This window comes from Oncorhynchus keta, chromosome 28 (assembly GCF_023373465.1).
Source record: "Oncorhynchus keta strain PuntledgeMale-10-30-2019 chromosome 28, Oket_V2, whole genome shotgun sequence".
In the NCBI taxonomy this organism is placed as follows: Eukaryota; Metazoa; Chordata; class Actinopteri; order Salmoniformes; family Salmonidae; genus Oncorhynchus; species Oncorhynchus keta.
Genome location: NC_068448.1, coordinates 59,214,082 through 59,233,774, shown reverse-complemented (window position 1 = coordinate 59,233,774; position 19,693 = coordinate 59,214,082). Strand labels below are relative to the sequence as shown.

Below are 19,693 nucleotides of genomic sequence, written 5' to 3'. Positions count from 1 at the left end.
ACTGACCCTCTCCAAACCCCTCACAGCAGTGTTACTATACCTGACTATACGGTCCTTTTTGTAAGTATTCAGACCCCTTGACGTTTTCCAATACTTAATAGCCGCATTCTAAAATGTATTTTAAAATAATCATAATTCTCAGCAATCTATACACAATACCCCATAATGACAAATCAAAAACAGGTTTGTAGAAATGTTAGCAAATGCATTAAAAATAAAAAATTTACAATAGTATTCAGACCTTAACTCAGTACTTTTGTTGAAGCACCTTTGGTAGCGATTACAGCCTCAAGTCTTCTTGGGCACACCTGTATTTGGGGAGTTTCTCCCATTCTTCTCTGCAGATCCTCTCAAGCTCCATCAGGTTGGATGGGGATCAGTCGCTGCACAGCTATTTTTAGGTCTATCCAGAGATGTTCAATCGGCTTCAAGTCCGGGCTCTGGCTGGGCCACTCAATAGAAATTCAGACTTGTCCCGAAGCCACTCCTGCATTGTCTTGGCTGTCTGCTTAGGGTCGTTGTCCAGTTGGAAGGTGAAGCTTCGTCCCAGTCTGAGGTCCTGAGTGTTCTGGAGCAGGCTTTCATCAAGGATCTCTCTGTACATTGCTACGTTCATCTTTCCCTCGATCCTGACTAATCTCCCAGTTCATGCCGCTGAAAAACATCCCCACAACATGATGCTGCCACCACCATGCTTCACCGTTGGGATGGTGCCCGAATTCCTCCAGATGTGATGCTTGGTATTAAGGCCAAACAGTTCAATCTTGGTTTCATCACACCAGAGAATCTTGTTTCTCATGGTCAGAGAGTCCTTCAGGTGACTTTTGGCAAACTCAAAGCAGGCTGTCATGTGCCTTTTACTGAGGAGTGCTGGAGTGCTGCAGAGATGGTTGTCCTTCTGGAAGATTCTCCCATCTCCACTGTAAGAGTGACCATCGGGTTCCTGGTCACCTCCCCATTCTCCCCATTTGCTCAGTTAGGAAGAGTCTTGGTGGTTCCAAACTTCTTCTATTGAAGTATGATGGAGGCCACAATTTTCTCCGATAACTTCAAAGCTGCAGAAATGTTTTTTCACCCTTCCCCAGATCTGTACCTCGACACAATCCTGTCTCGAAGCTCTACGGACAATTCCTTCGACCTCATGGCTTGGGTTTTGCTTTGACATCCACTGTCAACTGTGAGATGTTATATAGACAAGTGTGTGCATTTCCAAATCATGTCCAATCAATTGAATTTACCACAGGTGGACTCTAATTTGTAAAAACAGCTCAAGGGTTTGACAACGTACTGTATCTAAATAAGTAACAATATTTTTTATACATTTATTAAAATTTCTAAAAACCTGTTTTCACTTCGTCATTATGGGTTTTGTTAAAATTTCTAAAAACCTGTTTTCACTTCGTCATTATGGGGTTTGTGTATAGATTGATGATCTGAATACTTTTCGAATGCACTGTATAGACATCGTTAGTATTCAATACCAAATCAAAGCACGTGAACAAAAAGCCCTTGCAGTAGACGATCATGACAAAGTGGTTTGTAAGTCATGTGGCTCCATTTGCCACGTATTTCATCTAATTTCCCTTCTCCTCTATCGGTCTCTCTCTTCCTCTCTCACTCCCTCGGCAGGCCATCCATGTACAGTGGAGTGAACCCTACCCCTTTTTCATATTAAGAATATAATATGATATAGAATACATCCTCTGTTGCAGATGTTTTCATTCGCTGCCGGGCCCTCCTCTCATGAATCAAACCTTATCAGTTGCCATCCGACTAGAGAAAGAGAGGGACAGAGAGAGAGGGGGACACAGAAGGAGAAAGAGAGCGAGAGACAGAAAGTGAGAGGGAGATAGAGAGAGGGAGATGGAGAGAAGGAAAAATACAAAAAAGGAAGGGACAAGGGGGAGAAGGAGGAGGAAGGGAGTGCACATTCACTCCCTGACCTCGTTCACCCTTATGATGATCAAGCACCAAGGACAGATTGTTAAATAATGCAGCGGCACACTAAGTACATTAAGATTTAACATAAATCAAGACCTCTGAAGCCATAACTGCCCTCTGTACTGGGATCCATTAACCTTGTCACTGGGAGAAAGGGACACATCCAGAGAGAGAATATGGACGCTTCCGTCACACCTTATGGTAGCCATTGGTACTCACATAGATAAGCCTTATGCTGGACTCATAGTGAGACATAATAATTCACACGCAGTAAAGGGTACCATTTCCAAAGATAAATTGGTAGTGCTACACATTTGTTGTGGAAGAGAGGAGTTTCTATATACAAATATACATTCAATCAAATGTTATTAATTATGTCAAGTTTTCCTTCTGATGCGAATTCATTGACAACTTGACGTTGACTCCCTGATCGAAAATCAGCCCCAATCGGCATCGTCCTGTCTACTGTCCAACAACATCAGCTATTGACTTTCCAATGTTTTCAAATCAAACGCTGTCTTTAAAAATGATCAGAACCCTTTTAAACCATTCAAAACTACTTCTATCACTTTCCCTGCTTGTTCTTTTCTTTACATCAACTTATTTCTTCCACCCCTCTTTTCAAGATGTGCCAATCCAATCAATGGACGGTCCGTTCATCTGTCTTTCCAGCCTTTCAGCAATATGCAGAACAGCTGCTGTCTTTAAAAACACCAAAGAAGGGATGGAATTTTCCGTAAACCAGAGAAATCAAAGGAGAACCAAGACAATTGAGCCTCACCACCACAGATCACATTGTAGAGCGGAGGATAAAGGGTTAATCCACTGTTTAAACCAAATGAACCTTTGAGCTGGCTTCCTAAGCTTATAGCTCAGAAACAATGCCCTTATCTCTCTCCCTCAACCTGCCTTCCGTTCAGCATACTGCCAGGGAGAAATTAGCATGTCAATCATGTCGGAGGATGACATTTAAAAAGCCTGTAAAGGACTAGTATGAAATCACAGAAATTAATTGCAAACACACTTCCGCTTGAATTTTTCATAGGGAATTGAAATTCCTTTACATCCCTTTGTGAGGAAAAGGAGAAAAAAAATCCCAAAATAGTTTTAAATAAACGACTCGCAGTAATTAGGGAGTCCACTATCAAATGACTGAGCATTTTGAAACAATGAATTATAGGAGTATTTTTTATTCTGTCTTAGTTCAGTAAAACCAAACAAACAGACAGACAGCTTCAAGGAACGTTTGAGTTCCCCAGATCCACACAGCTACAAGACAGCTACATTTATTTGCCTTCTATAGAAAAAATAAAAACAATATTATTACTCCCTTAATGCGTTTTTCATTTTGGCATATATTTGTTTCGGCAAAAGAAGTCTTCAGTTAAGGCAAGTCATCACTATGTAACGGAGTGCTTCTTTGATTCTAATGAGAAATGGGAGCATTTGAATGAAGCTCAGCCTGAAAGATAACAGGTTCATAGAGGTATTAAGTGTTTGAGAACATTTCATGTTAAATCTCTGTCTTTCTCAAACACTGCTCAACTGACGTACAGCCACAGAAAAAAGTAAATCCTCCACCAATTGTTTCAACATTCCATAAACTAATGGACCAGCTAGACTCTGAAAGGTACAACTTGACAAGCAAATGAGACTGAAATAGCAAAAGGAGACCAAACCGTCTATTTTGAAAGGTTGTAGCAGATATTCAATTGATTCTACAGGTCATGGGTCACGATGGATTTCATTTGCAGATATATGAGTGGGTAAAAGAGGGAGAGCACAGACTGTAAAAAGCCCTCGGACCCTGGCGAGGGAGTGTGTGTGTGCGAACGTGCGCACATTTATGTGTGCGTGTCGGGGCATGTGTGCGGGCTTGAGTGTGTCTGTGTGCGTGTGTGGGTTGACATCAGGTTAGCCTTCCGTGCCAGTGGTGAGGTGTATCGCTAAAGAGTATTCCGGGTCAGCAAATCAGAGCTCTTGGATAACCCAGCAGGGGGGACTCTGGGTAGAGATATTTGACGGGGGCACGTGGCATGCTCGGTGGTGCCCCAGCGGGCCTCACAGCGGGCGCTGTTAGTTTACCATGCTGGGACACAGTATCGCACACAGAAATAACAAATGACAAGTGAATGAGGCTGATGCTGTGAGGCGGGTTAAAGCAGGACCTCTGAAAGAGCGGCAAGCTCACATGGTACCCTATTCCTTATATATTGCACTTTTGATGACCAGATCCCTACGGGCCACTGAGTGTCACATTATTACAGAAATTGACTGCTGTGGTACCAAAGGCTCTCCCCCCGGTTGACTTCATTAGTGCACCCGGTACCACAAAACGTTTTGCGACGGAAAACAGAAATAAGCAATTCTTATTATTCTTATTACAGATATGCTGCTATGCAATCTGGTTTCAGAGCTGGTCATGGGTGCACCTCAGCCACGCTCAATGTCCTAAATGATATCTTAACCGCCATCGATAAGAAACATTACTGTGCAGCCGTATTCATTGATCAGGCCAAGGCTTTCGACTCTGTTTATCACCACATCCTCATCGGCAGACTCGACAGCCTTGGTTTCTCAAATGATTGCCTCGCCTGGTTCACCAACTACTTATCTGATAGAGTTCAGTGTGTCAAATCGGAGGGTCTGCTGTCCGGACCTCTGGCAGTCTCTATGGGGGTGCCACAGGGTTCAATTCTTGGACCGACTCTCTTCTCTGTATACATCAATGATGTCACTCTTGCTGCTGGTGAGTCTCTGATCCACCTCTACGCAGACGACACCATTCTGTATACTTCTGGCCCTTCTTTGGACACTGTTAACAACCCTCCAGGCAAGCTTCAATGCCATACAACTCTCCTTTGTGGCCTCCAATTGCTCTTAAATACAAGTAAAACTAAATGCATGCTCTTCAACCGATCGCTGCCTGCACCTGCCCGCCTGTCCAACATCACTACTCTGGACGGCTCTTAGAATACGTGGACAACTTCAAATACCTAGGTGTCTGGTTAGACTGTAAACTCTCCTTCCAGACCCACATCAAACATCTCCAATCCAAAGTTAAATCTAGAATTGGCTTCCTATTTCCCAAAAAAGCATCCTTCACTCATGCTGCCAAACATACCCTTGTAAAACGGACCATCCTACCAATCCTCGACTTCGGCGATGTCATTTACAAAATAGCCTCCAATACCCTACTCAACAAATTGGATACAGTCTCACAGTGCAATCCGTTTTGTCACCAAAGCCCCATATTCTACCCGCCATTGTGACCTGTACGCTCTCGTTGGCTGGCCCTCGCTTCATACTCGTCGCCATAAGCACTGGCTCCATGTCATCTACAAGACCCTGCTAGGTAAAGTCCCCCTCGATGGTCACCATAGCCTTACCCACCTGTAGCACGCGCTCCAGCAGGTATATCTCTCTGGTCACCTCCAAAACCAATTATTTCTTTGGCCGCCTCTCCTTCCAGTTCTCTGCTGCCAATGACTGGAACGAACTACAAAAATCTCTGAAACTGGAAACACTTGTCTCCCTCACTAGCTTTAAGCACCAACTGTCAGAGCAGCTCACAGATTACTGCACCTGTACATAGCCCACCTATAATTTAGCCCAAACAACTACCTCTTTCCCTACTGTATTTAATTGATTTATTTTGCTCCTTTGCACCCCATTATTTTTATTTCTACTTTGCACATTCCTCCACTGCAAATCTACCATTCCATTGTTTTACTTGCTATATTATGTTTACTTTGCCACCATGGCCTTTTTTTTCCCTTTACCTCCCTTATTTCACCTCATTTGCTCACATCGTATATAGACGTGTTTATACTATATTATTGACTGTATGTTTGTTTTACTCCATGTGTAAATCTGTGTCGTTGTATGTGTAACTGCTTTGCTTTATCTTGGCCAGGTCGCAATTGTAAATGAGAACTTGTTCTCAACTTGCCTACCTGGTTAAATAAAGGTGAAGAAAAAAAAGTTAATGTAGTCACTCCATGCATCAGTCAGTTTTCTTCTATTTGGTGGTCAATGAGTACAACCCACATCATCTTTACATTTGCTCATCATATTGGTACGAGAGTACATATATACAGAGAGAGGGTGGAAAAGACAGGAAGAAAAGGAATAAATGAATAACCAACCAATGCCGATAAAGACAGCTTTGTAACCTTCATCTCTCAGAGAGAGCAGAGTCATCCCGTCCTGGCCCAGGGCTTTCTCACACACCACCTGAAACAATACAACACAACTCATTAGTAGTTATAACGGGAGCACCAGCTCTAAGAACATTTCAACGGATAATCTATTGTATAATTATAATAAATGTTGTACGTAAAATGCTTGATGATCAAAAACCGAACGTTCTAACACCTGGCTTAACACTCCGGTTGGATGAGCATCTCTGTTATTAATGAGTTGTACCAATAATCAAAATGACCTAACTTGGGACGCTGTTCACTCTTTATGTGATTATAAGTCTTCTTCAAATTCTTCACTTCTACTATTTATCTTTTCACAGAACAGAACAGAGCAGAAAAATCCACATAGACATGCAAATGCCTCACCTCTAACTACTCCCCTCACTCCACTCCCTCCATTCTTTTCAGCAACCAAATCTGTTTCCTGGTTTAAAATGAATCATGAGCAGGTGCTGTCTGGTCTGCCGTGGCTGGCTAGCTGGCCGTGGTAAGGACTATCGATTGCCCTTTCTCACCACTGTGGCATTCAAGCAACAGACAGACAGACAGACAAGCTAGAGCATCGCCCCAAGTTGCAGCCGGTGCCGAAGACACAAGGTCTCAGCAGCCTGGAGCCTGCCGGCCTGATGCAGCTTTTAATTGTTCTTTATTAATGCGCCTGACATTTGGGCTGCTGATCTTCTCCCAGACCTGTCGCCTGTGCTAGCCTCTGATGTAAACGAGGAAGGGGACAGGGGAATGGAGGAAGAGAGAGAGATGGAGAGAGGGGACAGGGGGAGATTGAGAGAGAGTGGGAGGGGAGGTGGGGGACTCATTACCTTGATGCCCAAATCCATCATCAGCTCCACCTCGAAGTGCACTACCTCATATGGCAGCCTGAACTGAGGGATCTCCACAGAGCTGTGAGAGAGAGAGAGAGAGAGAATGAGAGAGAGAATGAGAGAGAGAATGAGAGAGAGAATGAGAGGAGAGAATGAGAGAGAGAATGAGAGAGAGAGAGAGAATATGAGAGAAAGAGAGGAGAGAATGCGAGAGAGAGAGAGAATATGAGAGAAAGAGAGGAGAGAATGCGAGAGAGAGAGAGAGAGAGAAAGAGAGGAGAGAATGCGAGAGAGAGAGAGAGAGAGAGAAAGAGAGGAGAGAATGCGAGAGAGAGAGAGAGAGAGAGAAAGAGAGGAGAGAATGCGAGAGAGAGAGAGAGAGAGAGAAAGAGAGGAGAGAATGCGAGAGAGAGAGAGGAGAGAGAGAGAGAGAGAGAGAGAAAGAGAGGAGAGAATGCGAGAGAGAGAGAGAGAGAGAAAGAGAGGAGAGAATGCGAGAGAGAGAGAGAGAGAGAAAGAGAGGAGAGAATGAGAGAGAGAAAGAGAGGAGAGAATGCGAGAGAGAGAGAGAGAGAGAAAGAGAGGAGAGAATGCGAGAGAAAGAGAGGAGAGAATGCGAGAGAAAGAGAGGAGAGAATGCGAGAGAGAGAGAGGAGAGAATGCGAGAGAAAGAGAGGAGAGAATGCGAGAGAGAGAGAGGAGAGAAGAGAGAGAGAGAGAGAGAGAGAGAGAAAGAGAGGAGAGAATGCGAGAGAAAGAGAGGAGAGAATGCGAGAGAGAGAGAGAGAGAGAGAAAGAGAGGAGAGAATGCGAGAGAGAGAGAGAGAGAGAAAGAGAGGAGAGAATGCGAGAGAGAGAGAGAGAGAAAGAGAGGAGAGAATGAGAGAGAGAAAGAGAGGAGAGAAGAGAGAGAGAGAGAGAGAAAGAGAGGAGAGAATGCGAGAGAAAGAGAGGAGAGAATGCGAGAGAAAGAGAGGAGAGAATGCGAGAGAGAGAGGAGAGAATGCGAGAGAAAGAGAGGAGAGAAGAGAGAGAGAGAGGAGAGAATGCGAGAGAGAGAGAGAGAGAATGCGAGAGAGAGAGAGAGAGAGAGAGAGAGAGAGAGAGAGAGAGAGAGAGAGAGAGAGAGAGAGAGAGAGAGAGAGAGAGAGAGAGAGAGAGAGAGAATGAATGTGACTGGGAGATGGAGAAGGGGAAAGAGGAACAGGACGAAAAGGAAGAGGAGGATGAGGCGGATGAGGAGGAGGATGAAGAAGAGGGATGACAGAAAAAGGACTCTCAGAGGAATATGAAAAGTTAGGCGTGAGGAAGAAAAAATAGACACAGTGAAGAGGATTCTCTATACTGTTGCAACAGCAACTCCTTTTTCTTATTTTCATTTGATGAACTGGGTTGGTATTCACTTTTTCTACTTTCTCTGCCTAAAAAAATATCCTGCTTCTATGTCCAACCTCTCCCTGAACCATCCTCAAATTCTTCATTTTATTCCCGGGTGTCCTTCGAAGTACGTGAAACCCACTGTGGACATTTGCTGGAATCCTAGGAGAAATCAAAGAACGTCTGCTAAATGACTAAAATGTACTAAAGGCCTGGGTAGGTAATTGGTAACCCAATCCAAACTCAGGCATTTGAAAGATGAATATTCACAATTACCAAAACTCTCATTAGCAGCTGTGACCTTATACAATGTTCTTTATATTGATCCAGCAGACCCATGATCAACAATGCCCTTTAGTGGTAAATGCCCCACACAAAAGGACATGAATTTAGATGAATTACAGATGCATATCCGCAAGCGTTGACAAGGAGCCACAGATCTGGCTTTAAGTTACACCATTGACTAATTGCTGCCCAGGAAGAGAATGAATACAAATGTAGGATCTTAATTCGATCACTCTTTTGTTGCTGAGAACTGAAATTGATGATAAGCATTGTCATTTACATAAATTCACTGAAAACCTATACTAACATTGCACTTTTCACGTAGCCTACTTTTTGCTTAACTTTGTGAACAAAACACTCAAATCCTGTTGATGCAGGATTATTTTGCTGTGACAATATATACTGAGTATACTAAACATTAAGAACACGTTCCTAATATTGAGTTCCTAATTTGTAATTATGAAGACCCAGGTTTGGGTCAAAGTCCTAGTCCGATTAAACATTATTCGATTACATTTTTGTTATTTTGTTATGTTACTAGCCATTGAAAAATTTTTTTTTACAATGTCAACTTGAAAAGAGGTCTAGGTGTGACAACAAACACTAGTGGGATTGGGAAGTTTTACCTCAGTCCGCCAATCCACTTCTGTTTTTCGAATATGGTGATGTCATCGTAGCCAAGGCGAGCCAGGAAGGAAGCACAGCTGATGCTGGCCGGGCCACAGCCAATCAGAGCGATCTTGGAGTGGAAGCTGTTAGGCATCTGGTCTGGAGGAGGGAGAGCTGGGTTCCTCACTTGAGGAATGCCCATCTTACTAAAGATCTGAGGTGATAACAGGCACATGAGGGAGTTTGGTTTATGTACTTGCTTGATTGCTTGCTTACTTAGACCATTCAATTCCTAGTGGAATATACAATGCATTCGGAAAGTATTCAGACCCCTCAACTTTTTCCACATTTTGTGATGTTACAACCTTACTCTAAAATGTATTAAATGTACTATTTTCCTCATCAATCTACACAGATGACAAATGCCATAATGACAAAGCGAAACAGGTTTCTTGACATTTTTGCAAATTTAGAACGAACAAAAACAATAAATACCATATTCAGACCCTTTGCTATGAGACAGTTAATTGTGCTCAGGTGCATCCTGTTTCCATTGATCATCCTTGAGATGTTTCTACAAATTGATTGGAGTCCACCTGTGGTAAATTCAATTGACATGATTTGCAAAGGCACACACCTGTCTATATAAGGTCCCACAGTTGACAGTGCATTTCAGAGCAAAAACCAAGCCACGAGGTCAAATTAATTGTCCGTAGAGCTCCGAGACAGGACTGTGTTGAGGCACAGATCTGGGGAAGGGTACCAAAACTGCAGCATTGAAGGTCTCCAAGAACACTGTGGCCTCCATCATTCTTAAATGGAAAAAGTTTGGAACCAACAAGACTCTTCCTGGAGCTGGCCTCCAAGCCAAACTGAGCAATCAGGGGAGAAGGGTCTTTGTCAGAGAGGTGACCAAGAATTCATGGTCGGAGTTCCTCTGTGGATATGGGAGAACCTTCCAGAAGGACAACCATCAATGCAGCACTCCACCAAGCAGGCCTTTATGGTAGAGTGGCCAGACGGAAGCTACTCCTCAGTAAAAGGCACATAACAGCCCGCTTGGAGTTTTCCAAAAGTCACCTAAAGGACTCAAACCATGAGGAACAAGATTCAGTGGTCTGATAACTCGGTACTGGTACCCCCTGTACGTAGCCTCGTTATTGTTATGTAATCTTCTTGTGTTGCTTTTAGATTTTATTTTATTTTTATTCACTTCAGTTGACTTAGTAAATATTTTCTTAACTCTATTTCTTGAACTGCATTGTTGATTAAACGCTTGTAAGTAAGCATTTCACCGTAAGGTCTACTACACCTGTTGTATTCGTGGCATGTGACAAATAAAATTGGATTTGATTATGATTTGATGAAACCAAGATTGAACTGTTTGGCCTGAATGCCAAACATCATGTCTGGAAGAAGCCTGGTACCATCCCTACGGTGAAGCATGGTGGTGGCAGCATCATGCTGTGGGGATGTTTTTCAGTGGCATGGACTAGGAGACTAGTCAGCATCAAGGGAAAGATTAACGGACCAAAGTACAGAGAGATCCTTGATGAAAACCTGCTCCAGAGCACTCAGGACCTCAGACTGGGTCGAAGGTGGCTTTGGGACAAGTCTCTAGAGAGACTTGAAAATAGCTGTGCAGCAACGCTCACCATCCAACTTGGCAGAGCTTGAGTGGATCTGCCAAGAAGTACAGGAGAAACTCCCCAAATTCAGGTGTGCCAAGCTTGTAACGTCATACCCAAAAAGACTTGAGGCTGTAATCTCTGCCAAAGATGCTTCACCAAAGTACTGAGTAAAGGGTCTGAATACTTATGTAAATGTAATATTTAAAATGTTTAAAAAACGGCTTTTGCTTTGTCATTATGGGGTATTGTGTGTAGATTGGAAAAAAACAAATGTAGTTACATTTTAGAATTAGGCTGTAACGTAACAAAACGTGGAAAAAGTCAAGGGGTCTAAATACTTTCCCAATGCACTGTAGGTCATCATTAATGAACCACAACCAGTTCCAAAACCTTTCATCCTGTGTCATTTGTTCCACTCATTCATGCTTGGTTTATCCCCATCCAGTACTAGCAACGCCTGCCAATGCCTGTCTAGACTGACTTACTGTATGGCAGGGGTGTTCATTTATCCTGGCCATGCTAAAACCAGGAAGTGTTCAATTGCACATACAAAACGGTTCAAAACATGGTCTGCCCAACTAAAAGCTATCTATGGGACTACACCACACTGGCTGTTAAATAACTAGCCCGAGAGTCATCTACTAGAATAATATATGGAGAGAAAACAACATTAATCAGATAGCTTCTGTAATGCACCATGTACACTGATGATTCAAGAGAAATATAGACGACTGCAACACAAACAGGTGAACGAGAATGCTGTAGCAGCAACATATCCATAATTAGGGGTGAAATGAGAGTGAGGACACTTTGTCTCCTTAATAAGATGATCTAGATCAATACATGAAGCCTCAAATTGTTACTGCAATATTATGCCTGAGCTTTAGGTGATATTCATTTAGTTATTCATGTGTTTCATGAACTGTGAAGCCCAAATTCCTGCATGACAAATGCATTTTTAATAGTGCTTAAGAGCAGTTCCGAGGCCTTGTTATTCAAAACACCCATCTCTGTTTTTCTAATTCTTCTCACACTCTAATTGAACACACTAATTGAACACCAAACTACTACTGCTGCGGTGCTAGCTTTGCGTCACATTTTATATGTGTGGGTAGCACTGGGTACAATAAGCACACAGCACACGCATACAGAAGCATCAATCAAAAGCATCATCCAGCTTCAACGGATGAAACATGACTCTCCCCTGCCCAGTGCTTATCATCATAACAAACTGGACACATCAATACTGCTTTCACAAGACAACTCCCCTCTGGTCTGTCTGAACTACTGAGAGTTAACAGTAACACTGTCATTCAGGCCATATTATACACCTCAGTGCCAGACTCTAGGTAGAAACTAATACGCTTATATCCACTATAAGATTAGGAAAAGAATAAAGCCTAAATGAAAGGTGGCTTTGACTTTATCAGTAATGTTGAGAGGACTAGAGCTAGGAGCATGGAGCGCAGGCTGAATGGAGCTGATAGAAGCTGAGCAGCGATCGCCCAGATAGCCCCCTTCTCTTTCTCTTCTTCCTGAGCTTATCTAATTATCTGCTAGATAACCGCCCTGACCTTTCCCATTTAAGGAGAGAGGAGAGCTGCCACATGATAGAGATGTATAGTAGTCACAGCAGATGTGGCAGGCAGCGAGAGAGAGAGAGAAGAGAAGGGAGCGGACGGAAGGCTTTTGTAATTGTGCCTTTTATCCTTTAGGAAGTAATGAAACTTTAACGTGAGCTTCTCTTGCTTTCTGAGATGTGTCACTCGATTAGTCTTGATAGGAAGAGAAGGCAGGAGGAGGAAAGGTGTGCGAGATGGCTAGAAATGAACTGTTTTGTTGTACTGTTGTACTCCGTTCCTGTAGCTAAAGAACAGGATCTAAAACACACGGCAGTATACAGTACCTGAGAGGATGATAAACGCACTGATTAAAGAATCCAACCCCCTGGCAAAGCCCGCGTGCCAACCTTCCTCTCGTTGTGCGTGTTTGTCTCATTGTTCTAAAGCAATAAAGGGAAATTAACAGACTAACATGCAAAGATAATCATCCACGTCACAATAGATTGAAGGTGTATACAGGCACCCGTTTTGTCATCTTGACTTCCTCTGATACAAAGTGATCTCGTTATGCCGTTCTTCATTCAGTAGCTCTGTGTTGTCTATGCATGTACTCTACCTTGAACTACGGAGTAGTACAATTTAATTGGGCTGAGCACACCTACAGTACAGTTGGTTACAGTTACATAACGGCAACGTAGGTAAAGTGACATGCTCACAATTATTTTCCTTTCATATACCTGCAGAACCATTCATTCAATTTGTAAAAGTGTAGGATTTTGTCGATTTGCGTCCAATAATGATCCTTCAGGCATTTTGTAGAAGTGTAAGATTCCTTCCATCTACAGTACGTAGAATAAGTAAGACCATTTACATCCATTCCTCAGAATGTACTCGTCTTGTTGAACTCTCTCCAGAATGAAAGAGTTCGTTACTGTAGAGGAAATGCATCCTTAGCAGCAGGCAGCCCTACAAGATGTGTGGGTCAAAGGCAGCAATTCAAGCCCACACACCATCTCTGACATTTCACTTTAATTAGCTGTTACCATGGAACTAAATAAAGCTCACCACCACAATGACGGGAACAGATATCCTGATTATCTCGGAGCTACACCATGAACACACACACACGTAATCACACACACACACACACACACACACACACACACACACATGCAGGCCCACACGCACACACACACACACACACACACACACACACACACCCACACGCAAGCACACACACACTTGATGTTCTAATCATTATTCACCATGAGGAAGAATTAGGGGGAAAAGATAGTAGCGCACATGATGAAACAAATGTAGCATATAGCAGTTCAAAAAACATGTAGCTTTACACAGACTCCTGTCATCAGTGATAATGGTCATGGCACATGAAGAACATCAACACATCTCCTCTCATATCTATTTACCACTAAAATAGATATGTACAGCATTCCTTTAAAGGACTTCTTGGCACTGTGTATTTCTTACATTTCCCTTCTTCGTTAGTCCTTTTTCTTTAGAACATACAGTCAAATTAATTTCAGTTGGCATTGACTCCTGCAGCCTATATGTTTTAGACATGAAAGAAAGATTCTCCCATTCCTTACGTCTGCTTTACACTGGGTCATAACTAAGTCATCTGTGTTGACTTTGACATCTTGCATAATTCTCTGTTCTGTTGTCTTCTCCCTGGTTTTTACTTCTATTTCCTCCCCCCATCCCTCTTTCCACCAGCCGGTTCCTAATGGTGAATCTGATGTTTATCATACCAGAAGGTTAGGCTTGGATGATAAATAAGGGGAGAATTGTGACTTTATTGGCAGAGGGCTGTACTGACGCCATAACAACGGATTGAGAGGCCCCATTAATACTGAGCTTGATGCTGCAGCACAGCACTCCCTCACCCGTTATGGGGACTTAGTAGAGATAGGACCATGCAATGTACAATGAAGGGAAACACAGCACTGGGCAGCACAGTAGAGTACAATGCTGTGCAGAGTAAAGAGCAGTGTAGTACAGTAGAGTGCAGAGTAGTGTAGTAGAGTAGAGTGCAGAGTAAAGAGCAGGGTAGTACAGTAGAGTGCAGAGTAGTGTAGTACAGTACAGAGTAAAGAGCAGGGTAGTACAGTAGAGTGCAGAGTAGTGTAGAACAGTAGAGTACAGAGTAAAGAACAGTGTAGTACAGTAGAGTGCAGAGTAAAGAGCAGTGTAGTACAGTAGAGTGCAGAGTAAAGAGCAGTTTAGTACAGTAGAGTAAAGCGTAAAGAGCAGGGTAGTACAGTAAAGTGCAGAGTAAAGAGCAGGGTAGAACAGTACAGAGTAAAGAGCAGGGTAGTACAGTACAGAGTAAAGAGCAGGGTAGTACAGTAGAGTACAGAGTAAAGAGCAGGGTAGTACAGTAGAGTACAGAGTAAAGAGCAGTGTAGTACAGTAGAGTGCAGAGTAAAGAGTAGTTTAGTACAGTAGAGTGCAGAGTAGTGTAGTACAGTAGAGTAAAGAGCAGTGTAGTACAGTAGAGTACAGAGTAAAGAGTAGTGTAGTACAGTAGAGTACAGAGTAAAGAGCAGTGTAGTACAGTAGAGTGCAGAGTAAAGAGCAGGGTAGTACAGTAGAGTACAGAATAAAGAGCAGGGTAGTACAGTAGAGAACAGAGTAAAGAGCAGTGTAGTACAGTAGAGTACAGAGTACAGAGTAAAGAGCAGGGTAGTACAGTAGAGTACAGAGTAAAGAGGAGTGTAGTACAGTAGAGTACAGAGTAAATAGCAGGGTAGTACAGTAAAGTGCAGAGTAAAGAGCAGTGTAGTACAGTAGAGTGCAGAGTAGTGTAGTAGAGTAGATTGCAGAGTAAAGAGCATGGTAGTACAGTGGAGTGCAGAGTAGGGTAGTACAGTAAAGTGCAGAGTAAAGAGCTGTGTAGTACAGTAGAGTGCAGAGTAGTGTAGTAGAGTAGATTTCAGAGTAAAGAGCAGTGTAGTACAGTAGAGTGCAGAGTAAAGAGCAGGGTAGTACAGTAAAGTGCAGAGTAAAGAGCTGTGTAGTACAGTAGAGTGCAGAGTAGTGTAGTAGAGTAGATTTCAGAGTAAAGAGCAGGGTAGTACAGTAGAGTGCAGAGTAAAGAGCAGGGTAGTACAGTAGAGTGCAGAGTAGTGTAGAACAGTAGAGTGCAGAGTAAAGAGCAGGGTAGTTCAGTTGAGTACAGAGTAAAGAGCAGTGTAGTACAGTAGAGTGCAGAGTAAAGAGCAGGGTAGTACAGTAGAGTACAGAGTAAAGAGCAGGGTAGTACAGTAGAGTACAGAGGAAAGAACAGGGTAGTACAGTAAAGAGCAGGGTAGTGCAGTAGAGTGCAGAGTAAAGAGCAGGGTAGTACAGTAGAGTACAGAGTAAAGAGCAGGGTAGTGCAGTAGAGTGCAGAGTAAAGAGCAGGGTAGTGCAGTAGAGTGCAGAGTAAAGAGCAGGGTAGTACAGTAGAGTACAGAGTAAAGAGCAGGGTAGTACAGTAGAGTGCAGAGTAAAGAGCAGGGTAGTGCAGTAGAGTGCAGAGGAAAGAGCAGGGTAGTACAGTAGAGTACAGAGTAAAGAGCAGGGTAGTACAGTAGAGTGCAGAGTAAAGAGCAGGGTAGTACAGTAGAGTGCAGAGAAGCAGCAGGTTAACGTAATGACGTATACAAATACAATATCAGTGGTTAACAGTGCAGTAGTGAGTAAGAAACTATATGGTAATTGCTTGAGCTGTTCTGAAGATCCAGGATAATGTGTCTGGTAAAAACCTAAAAAGACATGCCAAAGACTGCATAGAGGTGTAACAATGTTGCAACATGTGGTAAGATAATGCTGTTGCTGTATATATTCTATGGACACATTTACATGTGGAATAGATGTAAATGTACACACAACGTTACAGCAGAAATGTTAAAACATCAATTATAACCAGACCGTGGTATCTGTAACAATCACATTGTTAAAAGCTACTCACTGCTAACTACCAACAGCTGGCGTGTTTTGATACCCAGTCAGAAATACACCTCCTCAATGGCTTCGCCCTAACACAGTCCTGCAGCCCAACAGCCTATCCATCCACCCATACACCTGATGTGTCTCTACATATAGTTTACACTCCTTATCCTCTACACTCCTTCTAAAAATGTATCAAAACACCATCACTACTAACTGAACAGGTAGCAGCTTGTCAGACTTCTCAAACTGGATGTGTGTGAGGGGGTGGCTTGAGCTCAACCTTGTTTCATTCTGGCAAAGACATTGACCAATTAAAACGATGTGAAAAAGTATATCCTTTCACATAAGTTAAAGAAATGTGTTTTGTATGCCTCATTTCTAACATGTAATGCATTCGTATCTCATAATGTGAATCAAATGAATGTCCAGAATACCTGTCAGTGTGTATCGAGGTGAATCAAGCAGCTCAAGTCATGTGTCCAAGTGAGTCTGATGAGGACTACAGAAAGGGTTGAAGAGGACTACAACACCCATACCTCAGTGGCGAACTGCTGGAGCCCCCCGATGTTGATTGGTCCTTCCTCAGAGGCATAGAGGTTACAGCCCCCCACACAGAGGTCAGAGGTCGGGCACACCATGCCACAAGTCAGGCCTAGGGGGTTGTCTGACAAGATCGACTTCGCCGCCCCATAGTAGTTCTGGAACACACACAGAACACACAGGCACACACACAGAACACACAGGCACACACAGGAACACACACAGGCAGTTTTCAGGACTTGGAAGGAAATTTCAATTTTGTCATATTTATGTGATAATAACTGCTTCAAAAAGCTTGACCGAATCCTGTCACTTCAAACCAATGGTATAGCACCCAAAATGTAAAAACAAGTGGCACATATAGAATATTGGATGATATTATAGTAATTTGGTTATTTAGATAACATTTTCCGTATAATAATTTAGGGGGATAACACAAACCACGACAGCAATTGTGTGTACTTTCAGAGGGTATCTGGTTTTTGTATTACAGTTCTACCATGTACTCATAGTACCGACAGACTTTTACGAACTGTTTTGACTGGATCTAAGCATATATCTTGATATATATTTTGATGATAGTTATAAACAGTTATGACTATAGGCGAATATGTAAGGTGCTCTATTCAGGTGATCTGTCTATCTGGTCATAATCACTGATTCAGGTCCCCCTCTACCCCTCTGGTGATATACATAACTTAATATTCCATCTCCAGAGAAACCTGGATTGAAATAAAGACTTCATTAGATTTGCCTTACTTTCAGAGAATACACACCAGTGCAACTCTCAAATAAAATAAAATTTTATTTGTCACATGCGCCGAACATAACAGGTGCAGACCTTACCGTGAAATGTTTACTTACGAGCCCTTAACAAACAATGTAGTTTGAAATAAATTAAGTTCAGAAAATATCAAATAAAAAAGTAACAAGAAAAATACATAACAATACAGGGGGTACTGGTACCGAATCAATGTGCGGGGGTACAGGTTAGGCAAGGTAATTTGTACATGTAGGTAGGGGTAAAGTGACTATGCATAGGTAATAAACAGCGAGAAGCAGCAGTGTAAAAACAAAGCGTGGGGGGGGGTGTCAATGATGATTAATTGTTAAGCAGTCTTATGGCTTGGGGGTAGAAGCTGTTAAGGAGGCTTTTGAACCTTCCGTGCGGTAGCAGAGAGAACAGACTATGACTTGGGTGACATAAGTCGGAAGTTTACATACACCTTCACAATGATAGGAAGAGCCGACATCGAAGAGAGCCAAAAAGTACAAATCTCTGTCCCCATGTGCAGTTGCAAACTGAAGTTTGGCTTTTTTATGGCAGTTTTGGAGATGTGGCTTCTTCCTTGCTGAGCGGCCTTTCAGGTTATGTCGATATAGGACTCGTTTTACTGTGGATATAGATACTTTTGTACCCGTTTCATCCAGCATCTTCACAAGGTCCTTTGCTGTTGTTGTAGGATTGATTCGCACTTTTCGCACTAAAGTACGTTCATCTCTAGGTGACAGAACGTGTCTCCTTCCTGAGCGGTATGATGGCTGCGTGGTACCATGGTGTTTATACTTGCGTACTATTGTTTGTACAGATGAACGTGGTATCTTCAGGCGTTTAGAAATTGCTCCCAAGGATGAACCAGAGTTTTTTCCCCTGAGGTCTTGGCTGGTTTCTTTAGATTTTCCCATGATGTCAAGCAAAGAGGCACTGAGTTTGAAGGTAGGCCTTGAAATACAACCACAAGTACACCTCCAATTGACTCAAATTATGTCAATTAGCCTATCAGAAGCTTCTAAAGCCATGACATAATTTTCTGGAATTTTTCAAGCTGTTTAAAGGCAGAGTCAACTTAGTGTATGTAAACTTCTGACGCACTGGAATTGTGATAGAAACTGAAGAATAATAGTATTTTAAAAACTAAATAACAGAAATATAAGAATAATTCTCATTTAGAATGGCAACAGACTTGATAGAACTCATGACAGTTCTATAACACTATATAATTTATTTAATTTTCACTGGCAAGGATAATATAGGAAACCCTACAATACATTTCATTAAAGAGAGCATAACAATTGTATTATAAAGTTATTTTATTAGGGAAATGTGGAGCCAATCAAAATCAAGGACACTGTTGAATTGCAGTAAATATTCAAGATTTAAGCTTCCTGCTCTGTGTAAACCTATTAATCACCTGTATGTGTCAAATATTATATCAATAAAATTATTCCATAACTGAATGATAATGAGTTCCCTGCTTATGTCAAATGTAAAAGCCTCAATATCCCTATAAGGTTCCCTAACATCGAAAACTAACAGTCATAGAAGTAAAAGTAGCTATAGGCAAGGAGAGACAATATTGGTTCAAATCCCTCCGGTCGTTTGGGGTTTCCAACAAGAAACAATAACAGAAATGTAAAAATAGTAGTATGCACCTATTATGCCATGCAAATAATGTTGCCGACACACATAATATTAGCTTGTCTAAGGCATACATTAGATAATGAAATGACAGGAAGAGTCCTAGATTAAAAAACCCTTTCATATTTGTTTCCCTCTATATCAACACTGAGATAGCCTAACTGTTTATTTCACCACTTTCATCTACAAGGACACTGAAATGACTGATTTGATCTGTTTTATAAGGTTTCTCCCATTCACAACGTCCTATAACTTCACTGTAAACAACTATTCTTATCAGACACAGCATATATTATGCAGGTTTGTTTACAGAGCATCATTAAATAGCAATTCAGCATGCCAGTGTGAG

General features: G+C 42.2%; 1 protein-coding gene across 2 annotated transcripts in view; it reads right to left on the bottom strand.

Annotated features, from left to right (window-relative positions):
• The window catches only part of LOC118361160 (dihydropyrimidine dehydrogenase [NADP(+)]-like), a 237,050-nt gene that overhangs the window by 140,136 nt on the left and 77,221 nt on the right, over window positions 1–19,693 (bottom strand). Inside the window, exons 5-8 of one of the 2 annotated variants that reach the window (XM_052483339.1) lie at window positions 16,922–17,083; window positions 9,256–9,452; window positions 6,965–7,046; window positions 6,090–6,177 (exon numbers count right to left, since the gene is read on the bottom strand). In XM_052483339.1, the coding sequence (XP_052339299.1) occupies window positions 6,090–6,177; window positions 6,965–7,046; window positions 9,256–9,452; window positions 16,922–17,083 (529 nt within the window). The remainder of the gene's footprint in view (window positions 1–6,089; window positions 6,178–6,964; window positions 7,047–9,255; window positions 9,453–16,921; window positions 17,084–19,693) is intronic. The other variant, XM_052483340.1, reaches the window with a different exon arrangement.